Source organism: Bombina bombina, chromosome 2 (genome assembly GCF_027579735.1).
Source record: "Bombina bombina isolate aBomBom1 chromosome 2, aBomBom1.pri, whole genome shotgun sequence".
In the NCBI taxonomy this organism is placed as follows: domain Eukaryota; kingdom Metazoa; phylum Chordata; class Amphibia; order Anura; family Bombinatoridae; genus Bombina; species Bombina bombina.
In genome coordinates, this window is record NC_069500.1 from 1,001,053,325 (window position 1) to 1,001,066,978 (window position 13,654).

The 13,654-nt window shown below is 38.3% G+C and overlaps 1 protein-coding gene across 4 annotated transcripts in view; it reads left to right on the plus strand.

Annotated features, from left to right (window-relative positions):
• Positions 1–13,654, plus strand: part of ALPK1 (alpha kinase 1) — a 527,820-nt gene that overhangs the window by 385,950 nt on the left and 128,216 nt on the right. For all 4 annotated transcript variants that reach the window (XM_053703556.1, XM_053703555.1, XM_053703557.1 and 1 more), the window contains exon 6: positions 11,298–11,357. In XM_053703556.1, the coding sequence (XP_053559531.1) occupies positions 11,298–11,357 (60 nt within the window). The remainder of the gene's footprint in view (positions 1–11,297; positions 11,358–13,654) is intronic.

Here is a 13,654-nt window from a genome sequence, read left to right on the forward strand (position 1 = left end):
AGCATAAGTGAGTTTGGTTTTGAGAAGTGATTGCATTTTAGACAGATACAGTTTATCAGATAGGACATTCCGGATCTTACATTGATATCTGTTGTTTATATGCCAGCATTGTATTGGCTGTTAGAACATTTACTTGAAATGACTCCATACACTTTTATTTGGTTAACAGTTATGAACATGAGAGAATATAAATATGGTTCACAATTACTATTTGGCTTTTCACCACTTTCTCTGTTATTTGCACTTTGCTTATTTAAAGTAGTCAAAAGTTTCTAAATCTCTTTTTCCTTTTCTATGCAGTTGTATTTATAATTCCTTACATATATGTTACATACAAGCAAAACCTATTTATCAAGTGCTTTAATTGCAAAATAAATGGAAAAATAGTAGTAGAATTTATAGAATCCAGTAAGCAGACCTTGACAAATTGCTATCAAACGTAGGTGTCAGTGACATATTTGAAGTACTATGTACTTGTTTTTTAGTAGCCAGGCAATATTATATCTAAATAGCTATATGCCCAAAAAGACAGGAGGTTGTAATATGTTCATAAAGTTCTGAATGGCAGATTATAAAAATCCTGGTGCTTCGTTTTCATAATTGTTGAATTAATTTAGAAAAAAAGGATTAAAATTATATGGATTTAAAAGATGCACAAAATCCCTAGAAGTTCATTTTTATTAATATATATATTTAAAGGGACATGGCACATAATTTTTTTTCTTTTATGATTCAGATCAAGCAACTGCCAATTTAATTCTAGCTCCCAGAAGTGTGTTAGTTGCTCCTGACCATATCTAGGTATGCTTTTCAACAAAGAATACCAAGAAAACAAAGCAAATTAGATAACAGAAGTAAATTGGAAAGTTGTTTAAAATTATACACTCTGAATCATAAATCGTTGTAGTTATCTGACGATACACTAAAAATGTACTAGAAAATAATATAATGTTAAAGAGATGCTAAACTCAATTTGTTTCTTTCATGATTCGGATAGAGGATGCAATTTTAAGAAAATTTCTTATTTACTCCTATTATCCATTTTTCTTCATTCTCTTGGTATCTTTATTTGAAAAAGCAGGAATAAAAGCTTAGCAGCCAGCCCATATTTTGTTCAGCACCCTGGAAAGCCCTTGCTGATTGGCGGCTACATTTAGCCACCAATCAGCAAGCGCTACTCACGTCCTGAACCTAAAATCAGCCGGCTCCTAAGCTTTCTTTCCTGCTTTTCAAATAAAGATACCAATAGAGCGAAGAAAAATTGATAATAGGATTAAATTAGAAAGTTGATTAAAATTGCATGCTCTATCTAAATCATAAAAGAAAAAGTTTAGTGTTCCTTTAATGCTACACTAAACAAACACAATTGCCTCCCAGTAAATCAAGTGAAAATCTAAGACTAAACTGTTAATCAAAACACCTGAAGCGGGACTCCCTCTGTGTGGGTGCTGTAAGGTGGTAAAGAAATTAAAAAAGAAAATACTGTAAACAAGCCTTTTTCAAGCATGGGAAATGATATTTTGATCTTCTACGTTAAAACACCTGCCTGATGCCGGGGTATCTTATCTACAAGAAAAAAAGGGGGTGCATTAAAGTAACAACAAACATCTTGATATTTTAAAATAAAAAATGAAATTATGTGTACTGAAACAACTTTGCAATATATTTTAATTGTTTAGTTTGTCCCCTTTTCATGTAATTTAGCTCTGAAAATTGAGCAATTTCTTATTCTCAGAACTTTAAATGCACCCTGCTGACTTCTCAGGGCTTACTCTGCTACATATATGTCCCTAGTTGACTTTATCAGATAACAACTGCAAAATTATGCACTTTATACTAACTTTATAGAAACATAGATATTGACGGCAGATAAGTGCCATAGGCCCAGCAAGTCTGCCCGATATTACCTAACAGTATAAACTTATCTAGTTCATAGGATAGCCTTATGCTTGCTCCTGGCATTTTTAAAGTCCCCCACAGTGTTTATTCCATAAATCAATCACTCTTTCTGTAAAGAAGTGTTTCCTCAAATTACTCCTGAATCTACTTACCCTTTAGCTTGAGATCATGACCCCTTGTTCTTGAATTTTCCATTTTATGTAAAATACCCACAGCCTCAGTTTTACTAAACCCTTTAATGTACTTGAAAGTTGCTATCATATCACCTCTTTCCCTACTCTCCTCTAAGCTATACATATTTAGGTCATTGAGCCTATCCTGGTAAGTTTGATTTTTTAGACCATGTACCATTTTGGTATCCCTCCTTTGCACAGATTCAAGTTTGTTAATATCCTTCTGAAGATATGGCCTCCAGAACTGCACACAATACTCAAGATGAGGCCTAACTAATGATCTATAAAGTGGCATAAGAACCTTACTATTTCTGCTGCAAATACCTCTACCAATACATCCAAGCATTCTGTTAGCCTTACTCGCTGCATTACTACATAGTTTTAAATCATCACCCAAGTCCTGTTCCTCATCTGTAACAGTCAGTAAAGTGTAATTGAGTCTTTAATTAACATTTGGATTTTTCTTCCCTAAATGCATTATTTTACACTTTGCTGTGTTAAACTTTAGATCCCAGTTATTTGTTCAATCCTCCAATTGTTGTATATCACTTCTCATTTTGTCGACCCCCCCTGGAACATCCACTTTCCCCTGTAGCCCTTTGCTGATATCACAGATAAATATGTTAAACAAAACAGGCCCCAGAACTGAGCCCTGAGGAACACCACTAGTAACAGTCCCCTCTGCTGAATGAACTCCATTTACTTTATGACAGTTACTAGCCTTGTTGTCTATGGACTAAAGCCCAGACTGGCTCCTCCAAATAAGAAATAATAGTGGGTAGAGTTTGGCTATTGAAAAATAATTGCAGTACAGAGGATGTTAATTTGTTTTAAAAATGTTTAGACTTGGCTGGGGTGTTATTCTATACTAGCAATACAACAGAAATGTCTTATAATTACAAGGTGTTTACTGTCCATTTAAGATGTTTTGCTTTCAAGTTTTGTCCATTTTTTACTTTTGACTTATAGTGTAGGCAGTTTTTTTATTTTTATCAGGGTGTATTAGTGTGAATCTGGGTATTGTATTGTACACCGTGGTACTTTTTAACTAGACTTGTGCAGCGGAGAAAAAATAGTTTTGCACTCATTTTTCAGAACAAATTTTTGGAAATATTAGTTTTCTGAATATTTTTCTGCTGCGCTATTCGGTGTTGTTTAGTTAAAAACAAAACAAATGCGGGGGGCGGAGCCTGGCCACGCAGGGAAATGGCCGCACATTAGAAAGGCTCTTAATACCCACATAGGCAAGCAATGATATAACCCAGCATTTCCATCATCCCCACAACCAAAAAACACACAGATATCCTGAGGCTGTGGAGGAGATCCCTTTGACACGGAGTGAGGGGAGTGAATACACCGGAGGAATAACAACCTGCTACTTGATTGTCTGGGGCCTTACTCAACCGCCGCATCTGAAGCCTGATTGTGTATGAGACCCTGCAAAATCAGCACACAAGAGGGATCACTACGCCTTGGCGGCTTTGAAACTTACCGACCGCTGCCATCCACGATCGGAACTGTCTGCCGCCTAGGGAAGATCCGACCACATAACTGAGATACAGCTTGCCGGGAGGTGAGACGGGCCCCGCCGGTGCTGCGCCACATTCAAATAACTGACAGACCGCACCGGATCACTCAGGGACACCGGTAAGCTAGACCCGCTGATCCCCTTACGCTCACAACACAGTGCCTCAGTCTGATCCCCTTCTCCTTCTGAACAGTTAGGCGGATACACCGCTTGCAGGGGTTATTTTGCAACGGGTCCCTTGGGCCCAGCCTTCAACCGGAGCGCGGGAGGTGCACTGAGGGAACATAGTAAATAATATAGTAGCATAACAGACATCAAAATACAGGGGCAGGCTCCGGAATTAAATCTACACAATTGGGGGCAACTCCTCTACAATAGTTCCCTGAGATTAATAATCTTGCAGATAGGCCCAAGGAGCTATTTTTCAAAAATAAAGGAGGAGGGTCTGGGTTTTGTGTTAAGTTAGATCTGCCTTCTCAGATCAACGACCCCATAGCAACTTCCCTGAGGTCTTTATAAAAAGAATACCTAAATATACAGGCAAGATATAGTACACAAATTTATGCAGGATCTACACCCCATGGGAACAAGACTTCTATCTCACAGTTATAATCTCAGCTACCACTGTAATGCCCTGCAAGAGGCAAAATAAGCCTGGAAAACCTAACAATTCAAACTCCTTGAGCCATTTTCTCAAACCAATGGACCCCAAAACTGTCAATCACAGAGACACAACGGCCACCAATTTGGCATCTTCAATAGACCCAGATAATCAAGCAGACAATATGCAACCCTCATTCGTTACTAAAGAGGACATACAGCATCTGTCTTCAAAAGAAGACATCAAAGTAGTGCTTCAGGAGATGAGGTCTCTATTTGGGGACTTAAGAAAAGATCTGAGTGCACTAGACCACAGGGTTGTAACAATAGGAGAACAACACAAAAATATTAACACTAATCTCCAGGCCAATTCAATAGAAATACAGAACCATACAGAACACCTGCACTTTCTGTCAGAGAAGATGGAAGACTTAGACAACCGCTGCAGGCGAAATAACCTCAGATTTAGAGGTGTTTCTGAGTCGGTACACCCCCCGGCCATTGAGGGGTACCTGCAGGCTTTGTTTAGGGTCATGAAGGATGCCCCCTCCGCTAAAGATATCCCCATAGAAAGAGCCCACAGGGCACTCAAGCCCAAGCCCCCTCCTAAAGCTCCCCCAAGAGACATAATTGTCAAGTTCTTTAGCTTCAAGGACAAGGAAGAAATCCTAAAATGCGCCAGAATGAGGCACCCAGTTCTCCACGCGGGTGAAGAGATTCAGATCTTCTCTGACCTGTCCCCTGCCACGCTACAGAAACGCCGGGAACTCTCCCACATAACCTCCCACCTCCGCTCCAACAAGGTCCAATACCGATGGGGATTTCCGGTCTCAATAATTGTGAACCACAACAACAGGGTCACCATCTACAGACCAGGTACAGATCCCCAACTTTTCTACAAGGAACTAAGCCTGTGGGGATTCGCAGACAAGTCACAGGAATCTACTTCAGGAAATTCTACAGAAGGACCCAGTGACGGCACTAGGGACTCTATCTCCTGAATAAAGATAAGTACCATTCTCCCTTTTTGTCTTCAGAGACTGTGATGTTTATTGCCTTAATCCCTTCAGCAGGACTTTTTACCCCTGTAATTGCAAGGCGACTCTCAAAGATAAGGGACTTGTTATGTTTTCAACCCAAGAGGACTTGACAATCTGAAACTCCTTATAGAGGGTCTAGGAACAATAAAAGCTCATAATTATGTTTTATTGTTAACAAACGTATGTATCCTACAGGTTATAAGTTATATGTTTCTAAATACAGGTTTCCTAACTGTTATATGATTCCTACATAGTGAGAGTTGATAGATAAATGTTCTAGCTTATCTATTTAAAATTAGCATAATAAGTTAATAAGGGTGATAATAGGCAGGGGCTCTTTATCAGAAGATTATTGGCCATAAATGTACTTCACGATGCCTCCTAAAGAAGAAGTCAAATCCCGATTGCCATGTCACCCCCACTCCCCCCTACTGGTTTATTATTCCTCTCCCCATCCACGCCTCCTCCTTTGCCACATTAGGAGACGTAGCTTTGCTAACAGGAAAGGATATACTCCCTCATATTGTCCACCTGGGTTGTGGGACCACCGCTACTCCCTTTTAAAGGGAGATTTAAAAAAAAAAAAAGAAAGGGAAAATTGCTGGTTGATTCATCAATGTTTAATTATTATATGTTTTTTGTCTTGCCAAAACTGGGTATTCTACCCCCATTAGCCTAGGTCCTTATTTTGAGACTAGTTACAATATTGTAAATTACATTACTTTCTGTTCTTTTCTCCTTTCTCTTTGTTGCAATACTAAAACATTCGGAAATCCTCTTTTCAACCTTTCTTCTCTCACACTCACTATCCTATTTTGTTTCTCCAGTCTTTTCCCCCTCCACCTCCCCCCCCCCTTTTTTTTTTTTTTTTTTTCCCCTTCCTATCTTAACCCTCCTCCCATCCTGCCAAGATGCAACCCAAGGTTAGCAGATTCCAAGATCACACGCTACAAGTGACATCTATAAATGTTAAAGGCCTAAATAATCCCGGAAAAAGATCAATAGCTTTCCGAGATCTAAACAAACTAAAGAGCCACATCCTGATGTTCCAGGAAACCCACTTTCAGAGGGGGAAGGAACCTAAATGGCATGACGCTCAATACCCTACAGCTTACTTTGCTTCGGGCCCAAATAAAAAAGCAGGTGTAGGTATTCTTATCCATAAAACGTTACCATTACAGGTGGTCCATATTGAGAGAGATCAAGGCGGAAGATTTCTTCTCTTAAAAGGTACTCTATACGGCCACCATATTACGCTACTAAATATATATGCCCCCAATAATGCACAGTCAGGGTTCTTCAGAAAAATGGCCAACTTGCTCTTGGACCATTCTCAGGGCGTAATTTTCTTAGCAGGAGATTTTAACTTATCCCTCGACCCCTCTCTTGACTCCTCCAGAGGGACTACTAGTACCGCCAATACTACACTGAAATCCATCAAAAACACTCTCCAAAATCTCACTCTCCATGACATATGGAGGACCCTTCACCCTCTGGACAGGGACTATACTTTTTACTCTAATCCTCACAATTGTTACACTAGGATCGACCACATTTTCACGGACTCTCATGGACTCTCAATTACTGCTAGGTGCGAGATAGGCCCTATCACTTGGTCGGACCATGCTCCTGTAACCTGTCAGGTGTTATGGCCAGACATCCCCATATCAACTAGGATCTGGAGAATAGATTACCTTCTACTGAACGACCCTATACTGGTAGATACAATACACAAAGAAATACAAGAATATTTTCTAATCAATTCGCAATCTTCCACATCCCACCAGGTGGAATGGGAAGCACACAAAACAGTGATCAGAGGCTTACTGATAAAACATAAATCTAAACTAAATAGACAGGCTAGAGAGAAACACTCTGACCTTCTACATAAAATCAGCTCCTTAGAGACCAAACACAAGAAAAACCCCTCAGACATCAAAATTACCAAAGAACTCACTGACTCTAGACTAGAACTTAAGAAACATTTGACAGAAATACACCAGCAGAAAGCGCTATTCCTCAAACACTATTATTACGAAGGAGGAAATAAACCAGGGAAAATACTGACCAGAAACCTGAAGAGGAAACAATTAAATACATATATCCACTCCTTAACGACACCGGACGGACAAACAGTCAAAGATAGCACCAAAATAGCAGCAGCCTTTAGGAGTTATTACAAAACACTATATAACTTAGATGAGGACAAAACACAGGAATCCCCAGCATTTAAAGACAAACTTAACCAATATTTCTTAAATTTAGGGCTCCCATCCATTGATAAAAAAACAGCAGACTCCCTGGCTACCCCTATCACAAAAGACGAATTACACCAAGCTATTAAAGATTCTCCCTCAAACAAAAGCCCCGGCCCTGACGGGTTCTCCTCTAAATATTATAAAAAATGTGAGGACGCCTTAGCTAAACATATGTTACAACTATTTAACAATCTCAGAGAGGTGCCCTTTCTATCAGAAACACTTTTAGAAGCACATATTACCGTATTGGCCAAACCAGGTAAGCCAGCGACATGTCCGGGTAATTTTAGGCCGATTTCATTAATAAACACGGATATGAAGATATTGGCTAAAATTCTGGCAAACAGGTTAAATAGAATACTACCTGGCCTGATTTCCAACGACCAAGTTGGATTCATACCAGGGAGGGAAGCCAGGGATAATGTAAAGAAAGTTATACAGCTAATCAATTATGCAAGGGAGACGGGAACACCATTGGTGTTGTTCTCGACCGATGCGGAGAAGGCCTTCGATAGGGTCGGATGGCCTTTTCTGCAGAGGGCAATGAGCGAGATGGGAATACCAAAAACTTTCCTAAACATGGCCATGGCCCTCTACTCTGCTCCAAATACAAAGGTAAGAGTCAATGGTACTCTATCAGAAGCCTTTTTCATTAAGAATGGGACGAGGCAGGGGTGTCCACTTTCACCCTTGCTATTCGCCATCTCTATTGAAGTACTGGCCCAGAAAATTAGGATGAATTCCAAAATTAAAGGTCTTAAGGTGGGGGAGTCTGAGTTTAAACAATCATTGTACGCAGATGACATTTTATTTACTCTAACGGAGGCAGACTCATCTATACCTGAATTGCTCAAGGAGCTTCACCTGTACGGGGAAGTTTCTAACTTCCTCCTTAATTTAAATAAATCAGAATTATTGAATATTAACACCCAGACCCATCATATACAAAGCCTGAAAGTAATACACAATATATCAGTAGCTCAAAATAAACTCAAGTATCTAGGAGTCTTCTTAACTCCTTCCACACAGGACCTCTTTAAACAAAATTATATCCCACTCAGAAATGAAATATGTAGAGATCTTTCAGCATGGAAGAACAAACCCCTCTCCTGGTTAGGGAGGATAGGGGTAATCAAAATGAATGTCCTTCCTAGGATCTTATACATTCTCCAAGCATTGCCAATACCTCTGCAAGTAGGATTTATTAAACAACTACAAACAGTAATAGAGCAATACATCTGGGCAAATATAAAACCTAGAGTTCCAAGGAAGACCATGTACATGACAAGGGATGGGGGGGGCATGGGAGTTCCACACCTGTCTGCATACAGAAATGCGATATTTCTCCAACACATAATCGAGTGGGCTCATAATGACACAAACAAAGCATGGATACAATTAGACAGACAGATCTTTATGCGCAACAACGTAGGCACACTAGCATGGACACAACCAGCCCAGAGGCCGAGAATTGTGCACCGTTACATAATTACAGCAGAGACACTGGCTGTGTGGGACAGGACAATAGCGACCAGTACACATATATCATCTTATCACTCCCCCCTCTCACCTATCATAGAAAACGTGGATCTCCCATACTGCAAGATGGGATACCGTGTTATATCACCTTATAACCTTAGATCTGGTTCTATGCAATTTCTAAAAGAGAACAATACAACCAAAACACAAACCCAGCTGGCAGAAACTCATGGAGAAATCTTCTCCTCCTGGCTCAGATATAACCATTACTACACTATATCTCACACCACAAGCATAGGAAGGACATGGGAAGAGAGCCCACCACATTTGAAAAATTGTGCATACAATCATCCACCCCTGGACACCTAATATCCCTTCTTTATAAATTAACTTCCACGGTGGATCCCAAAACATTACCATCATACACCTTCGCATGGAACAGGGATCTAACTCAGGAAGTAGACTACGAATCCTGGGGCCAAGCCTTCGAGCTTACAAAGCGATCCTCGGTATCGGCTACCATCCAAGAGATTCACTTAAAATTTCTATGCCGTTGGTACCTCACCCCCACTAGACTCCATAAAATATATCCCACACTGAGTAATAGCTGTTGGAGAGGGTGTGGGGAGGAGGGCTCACTCCTCCACATATGGTGGGGCTGTCCCAAGCTCCGAACCTTCTGGGAGGGAATTTTCTCTCATATTTCAGACATAACGTGCACAAACATACCAAACACCCCCGAAAGTATACTGTTTATCCGACTCCCCAAAATCTTGGACCCTGCAAAATTAGCACTCCTTCTGATCATGATAACGAGCGCGAAAAGACTTATTCCTAAAAGATGGAAGACACAACACGTACCTTCTATAGTCGAATGGAAACAACAAGTTTCCGAACTCATAACCTTGGAGAGATATCATTATCTTAAAACTGAAAAATTAGACATCCACGACATGATCTTGGCGACATGGAAAGGAACTCTGTAAGGAAACTCTCTTCCTCCTCCCTCCCCCTTCCCCCCTTCTCAATTTTTTTTTTTTCTTTTTTTTTTTTTTTTTTCTCTCTTCTCTACACCCTTGCGAATTTCCTCTGCACTCTTTCTCTTAGATTGCAACCTTTTTTACAGCTGAATTGTAACAGTTATATAAAGGATTTTGAGTGGTTTTTTTTCTCTCTTTTTTTCTCCTTTTTTTTTTGGTTTTTGTTCGTCTCATGGATATTACGACCTGTGTATGGTATAATTAAGACAAATTTTTTTGAAAACTTTGTTATTTATATGTTAACTTTATTGTGAATACCATTGGAGCAATTTCAATGTTCAATTTTGCAAATATCAATAAAGCTCTTTTGAAAATTTAAAAACAAAAAACAAAAAAAACAAATGCTAAATATTTAGGGAACATTTTTATTTGTTTTCATTAAACGATGTAAATGTTACTTAAAAAAGTTCACCTGTGGCCTTATACTTGCATATAGCGCACTAATCCCTTCCCTTCTTCACAGAGCCCCTGGGCCACGCTAATAGGAGGCTTAGTACAGCAGATCCCAGAGCCAGCACTAAAGTAGAAGGTCCTTTAGCGCAGGCTCTGGGAGCTGCCACACTAAGCCTCCTATTAGCGCAGCAGAAAAATATTCGGAAAACTAATATTTCCAAAAATTTGTTCCGAAAGATGAGTGCAAAACAAATTTTTCTCTGCTGCACAAGTCTAGTTAAAAAGTACCAGGGTGTAAAGGTGGCTTACAATACCCAGATTTAGTGCGGCTCTCTAGCACACTACAGGTAATTATTTAACCTTTTAAAGCTAATTTATAGGAAACAAATGAATACTGATTCATTTCTTTAGTGTTTGTTTTCTTTAAATAGTTAGTTTCGTTTGGATATTTGTTTTGTGAAAACAAAACGAATATCTGTGTTTTCGTCACAAATTCACATTCATAATGAAACAAATGTACAAGCCTATTTTTAATGTGTATCCAGATATTACTATAACCATTCATTTTAAATGTATGAAGTATTTTAATAAAACTAGAGGGTTTTTTGTGCCCTCTAATATGCGAGGGAAAGAGAGAGAGACATCAATTGTATTATTTTCAATAGTGGGTACATTTGTGGGTTTAGAATCTAGAGCATAAAATGTTAGTTATATTCCAAATTCTTTATTGATTTAAAATGTTACTTTTTTATTTTCTATAACATTAATTACATCAGTTTAGCTAAAACTTTATAAATATACTGGGGAAATGGTATAGGCATATTTAGTCAATTTGCAAAACTGCCAAAAGAATATCTCCTGGTTTCATGTTGTGTTTTTGTCTGCAGGAAAGCTTTTGAAAGCGGAATACATTTTAAGTAGTCTGATAAACAACAATGGGGCAACAGGTGAGGTTTCAATTTAAATCACAAAATGCAATTTGGACAGATCTGTCACACTTTAGTCGGCCTACAGCTATGAATCTCCTCTACCAAATGTGTATTTGTATCATCTACACTTGAATGGAAAACACCAGGGCGACAATGCTTCGGAATTTACATTTCTCTGAAACAAGACCTCTTGTGTAAACATTCAGCACATTAAAAAGGTGATCGCTACAAAGAAATAATAGTATAGCTCATTGGGAGCAAGCATAAATAGTATATATACAATAGAGCAATACAAAGTTACAATTACTATGTTTATAGAAGTATTTTTAAACATTGTTTAAAGTATGACTTTATTACATTAAATTGTGTGTGACCTTAGTATATCTTCATTTACTTATACTGAGATTGTACTCTAAAGAGGAAGAGAGACCAAAAAACATATAGTGCTATATTATTAAACATGTTCCCTTGCTCCTATTGAAGTGTCACTAGCAACATTCAACAAGACATAGCATCTGCAGAATGTTGTCATTTGAAATGTCAGGCAGTGAAAGGGTTAAGTTACACTTGTCACCATAAAGCACACCAGAGAGCAATGGTGCATTGCACACTGTTGGTATTGGTACAGGAATCTGGGAGGCATTATGTAGTAATGCTGCTTTATTACAGCTCCTCTCTACATCCCACTACTGTTTCAAACCCTGGGTGCTTTTCCAACCCCACCTCTTTGGTGCAGTGTAGTTTTGTGAAGCGTTAACCCTTTCATCTTTCTCTTGCTGTTTCTCACTTCTCCATGCTGCTGCTGAATATATTGTAATAATATACAGTATGGACTGTGGCCCCATACAAATTAATTATCTGGTTTATATGTGTTTGTGTGTGTATTTGTGTGTGTGTGTGTGTATTCGTATATGCGTGTGTGTGTATATATGTATATATTTATGTGTGTGTGTGTGTGTATTTGTATGTGTGTGTGTATTTGTATGTGTGTATATGTATATATTTATGTGTGTATTTGTATGTGTGTGTGTATTCGTATATGTGTGTGTGTATATATGTATATATTTGTGTGTGTGTGTATTTGTATGTGTGTGTGTGTATTCGTATATGGGTGTATTTGTTTATGTGTGTGTGTATATATGTATATATTTATGTGTGTGTGTATTTGTATGTGTGTGTGTATTAGTATATGTGTGTATTTGTATGTGTGTGTGTGTGTATATGTATATATTTTTGTGTGTGTGTATTCGTATGTGTGTGTGTGTGTGTGTATATGTATATATTTATGTGTGTGTGTGTATTTGTGTGTGTGTGTATATATGTATATATTTGTGTGTGTGTGTATTTGTATGTGTGTGTGTATTCGTATATGTGTGTATTTGTATGTGTGTGTGTGTGTATATGTATATATTTATGTGTGTGTGTATTTGTATGTGTGTGTGTATTCGTATATGTGTGTGCATTTGTATTTGTTTGTGTGTGTATATGTATATATTTTTGTGTGTGTGTATTCGTATGTGTGTGTGTGTGTGTGTATATGTATATATTTATGTGTGTGTGTGTATTTGTGTGTGTGTGTATTCGTATATGTGTGTGTGTATATATGTATATATTTGTGTGTGTGTGTATTTGTATGTGTGTGTGTATTCGTATATGTGTGTATTTGTATGTGTGTGTGTGTATATATGTATATATTTATGTGTGTGTGTATTTGTATGTGTGTGTGTATTCGTATATGTGTGTATTTGTATGTGTGTGTGTGTGTATATGTATATATTTATGTGTGTGTGTATTTGTATGTGTGTGTGTATTCGTATATGTGTGTGCATTTGTATTTGTTTGTGTGTGTATTCATATGTGTGTGTGTATTTGTGTGTGTATTCGTATATGTGTGTGTATTTGTATGTGTGTGTATTTTTATGTGTGTGTATGTGTATTTGTATGTGTTTGTGTGAGGTTTTTGTATGTGTGTATATTTGTATGTGTTTGTGTGTGTGTATTTGTATGTATGTGTGTGTGTGTGTATTTGTATGTGTTTGTGTGTGTATTTGTATGTGTGTGTGTGTCTGTGTATTTGTATGTGTGTTAGCGAGCGTGTGTGTATATATAAATATATGTATATATTTATAATATAATATTTACTTAATATGCTTTCTTCTGTTATGTGCGATCAGTCCACGGGTCATCATTACTTCTGGGATATAACTCCTCCCCAACAGGAAATGCAAGAGGATTCACCCAGCAGAGCTGATATAGCTCCTCCCCTCTACGTCAGTCCCAGTCATTCTCTTGCACCCAACGACTAGATAGGATGT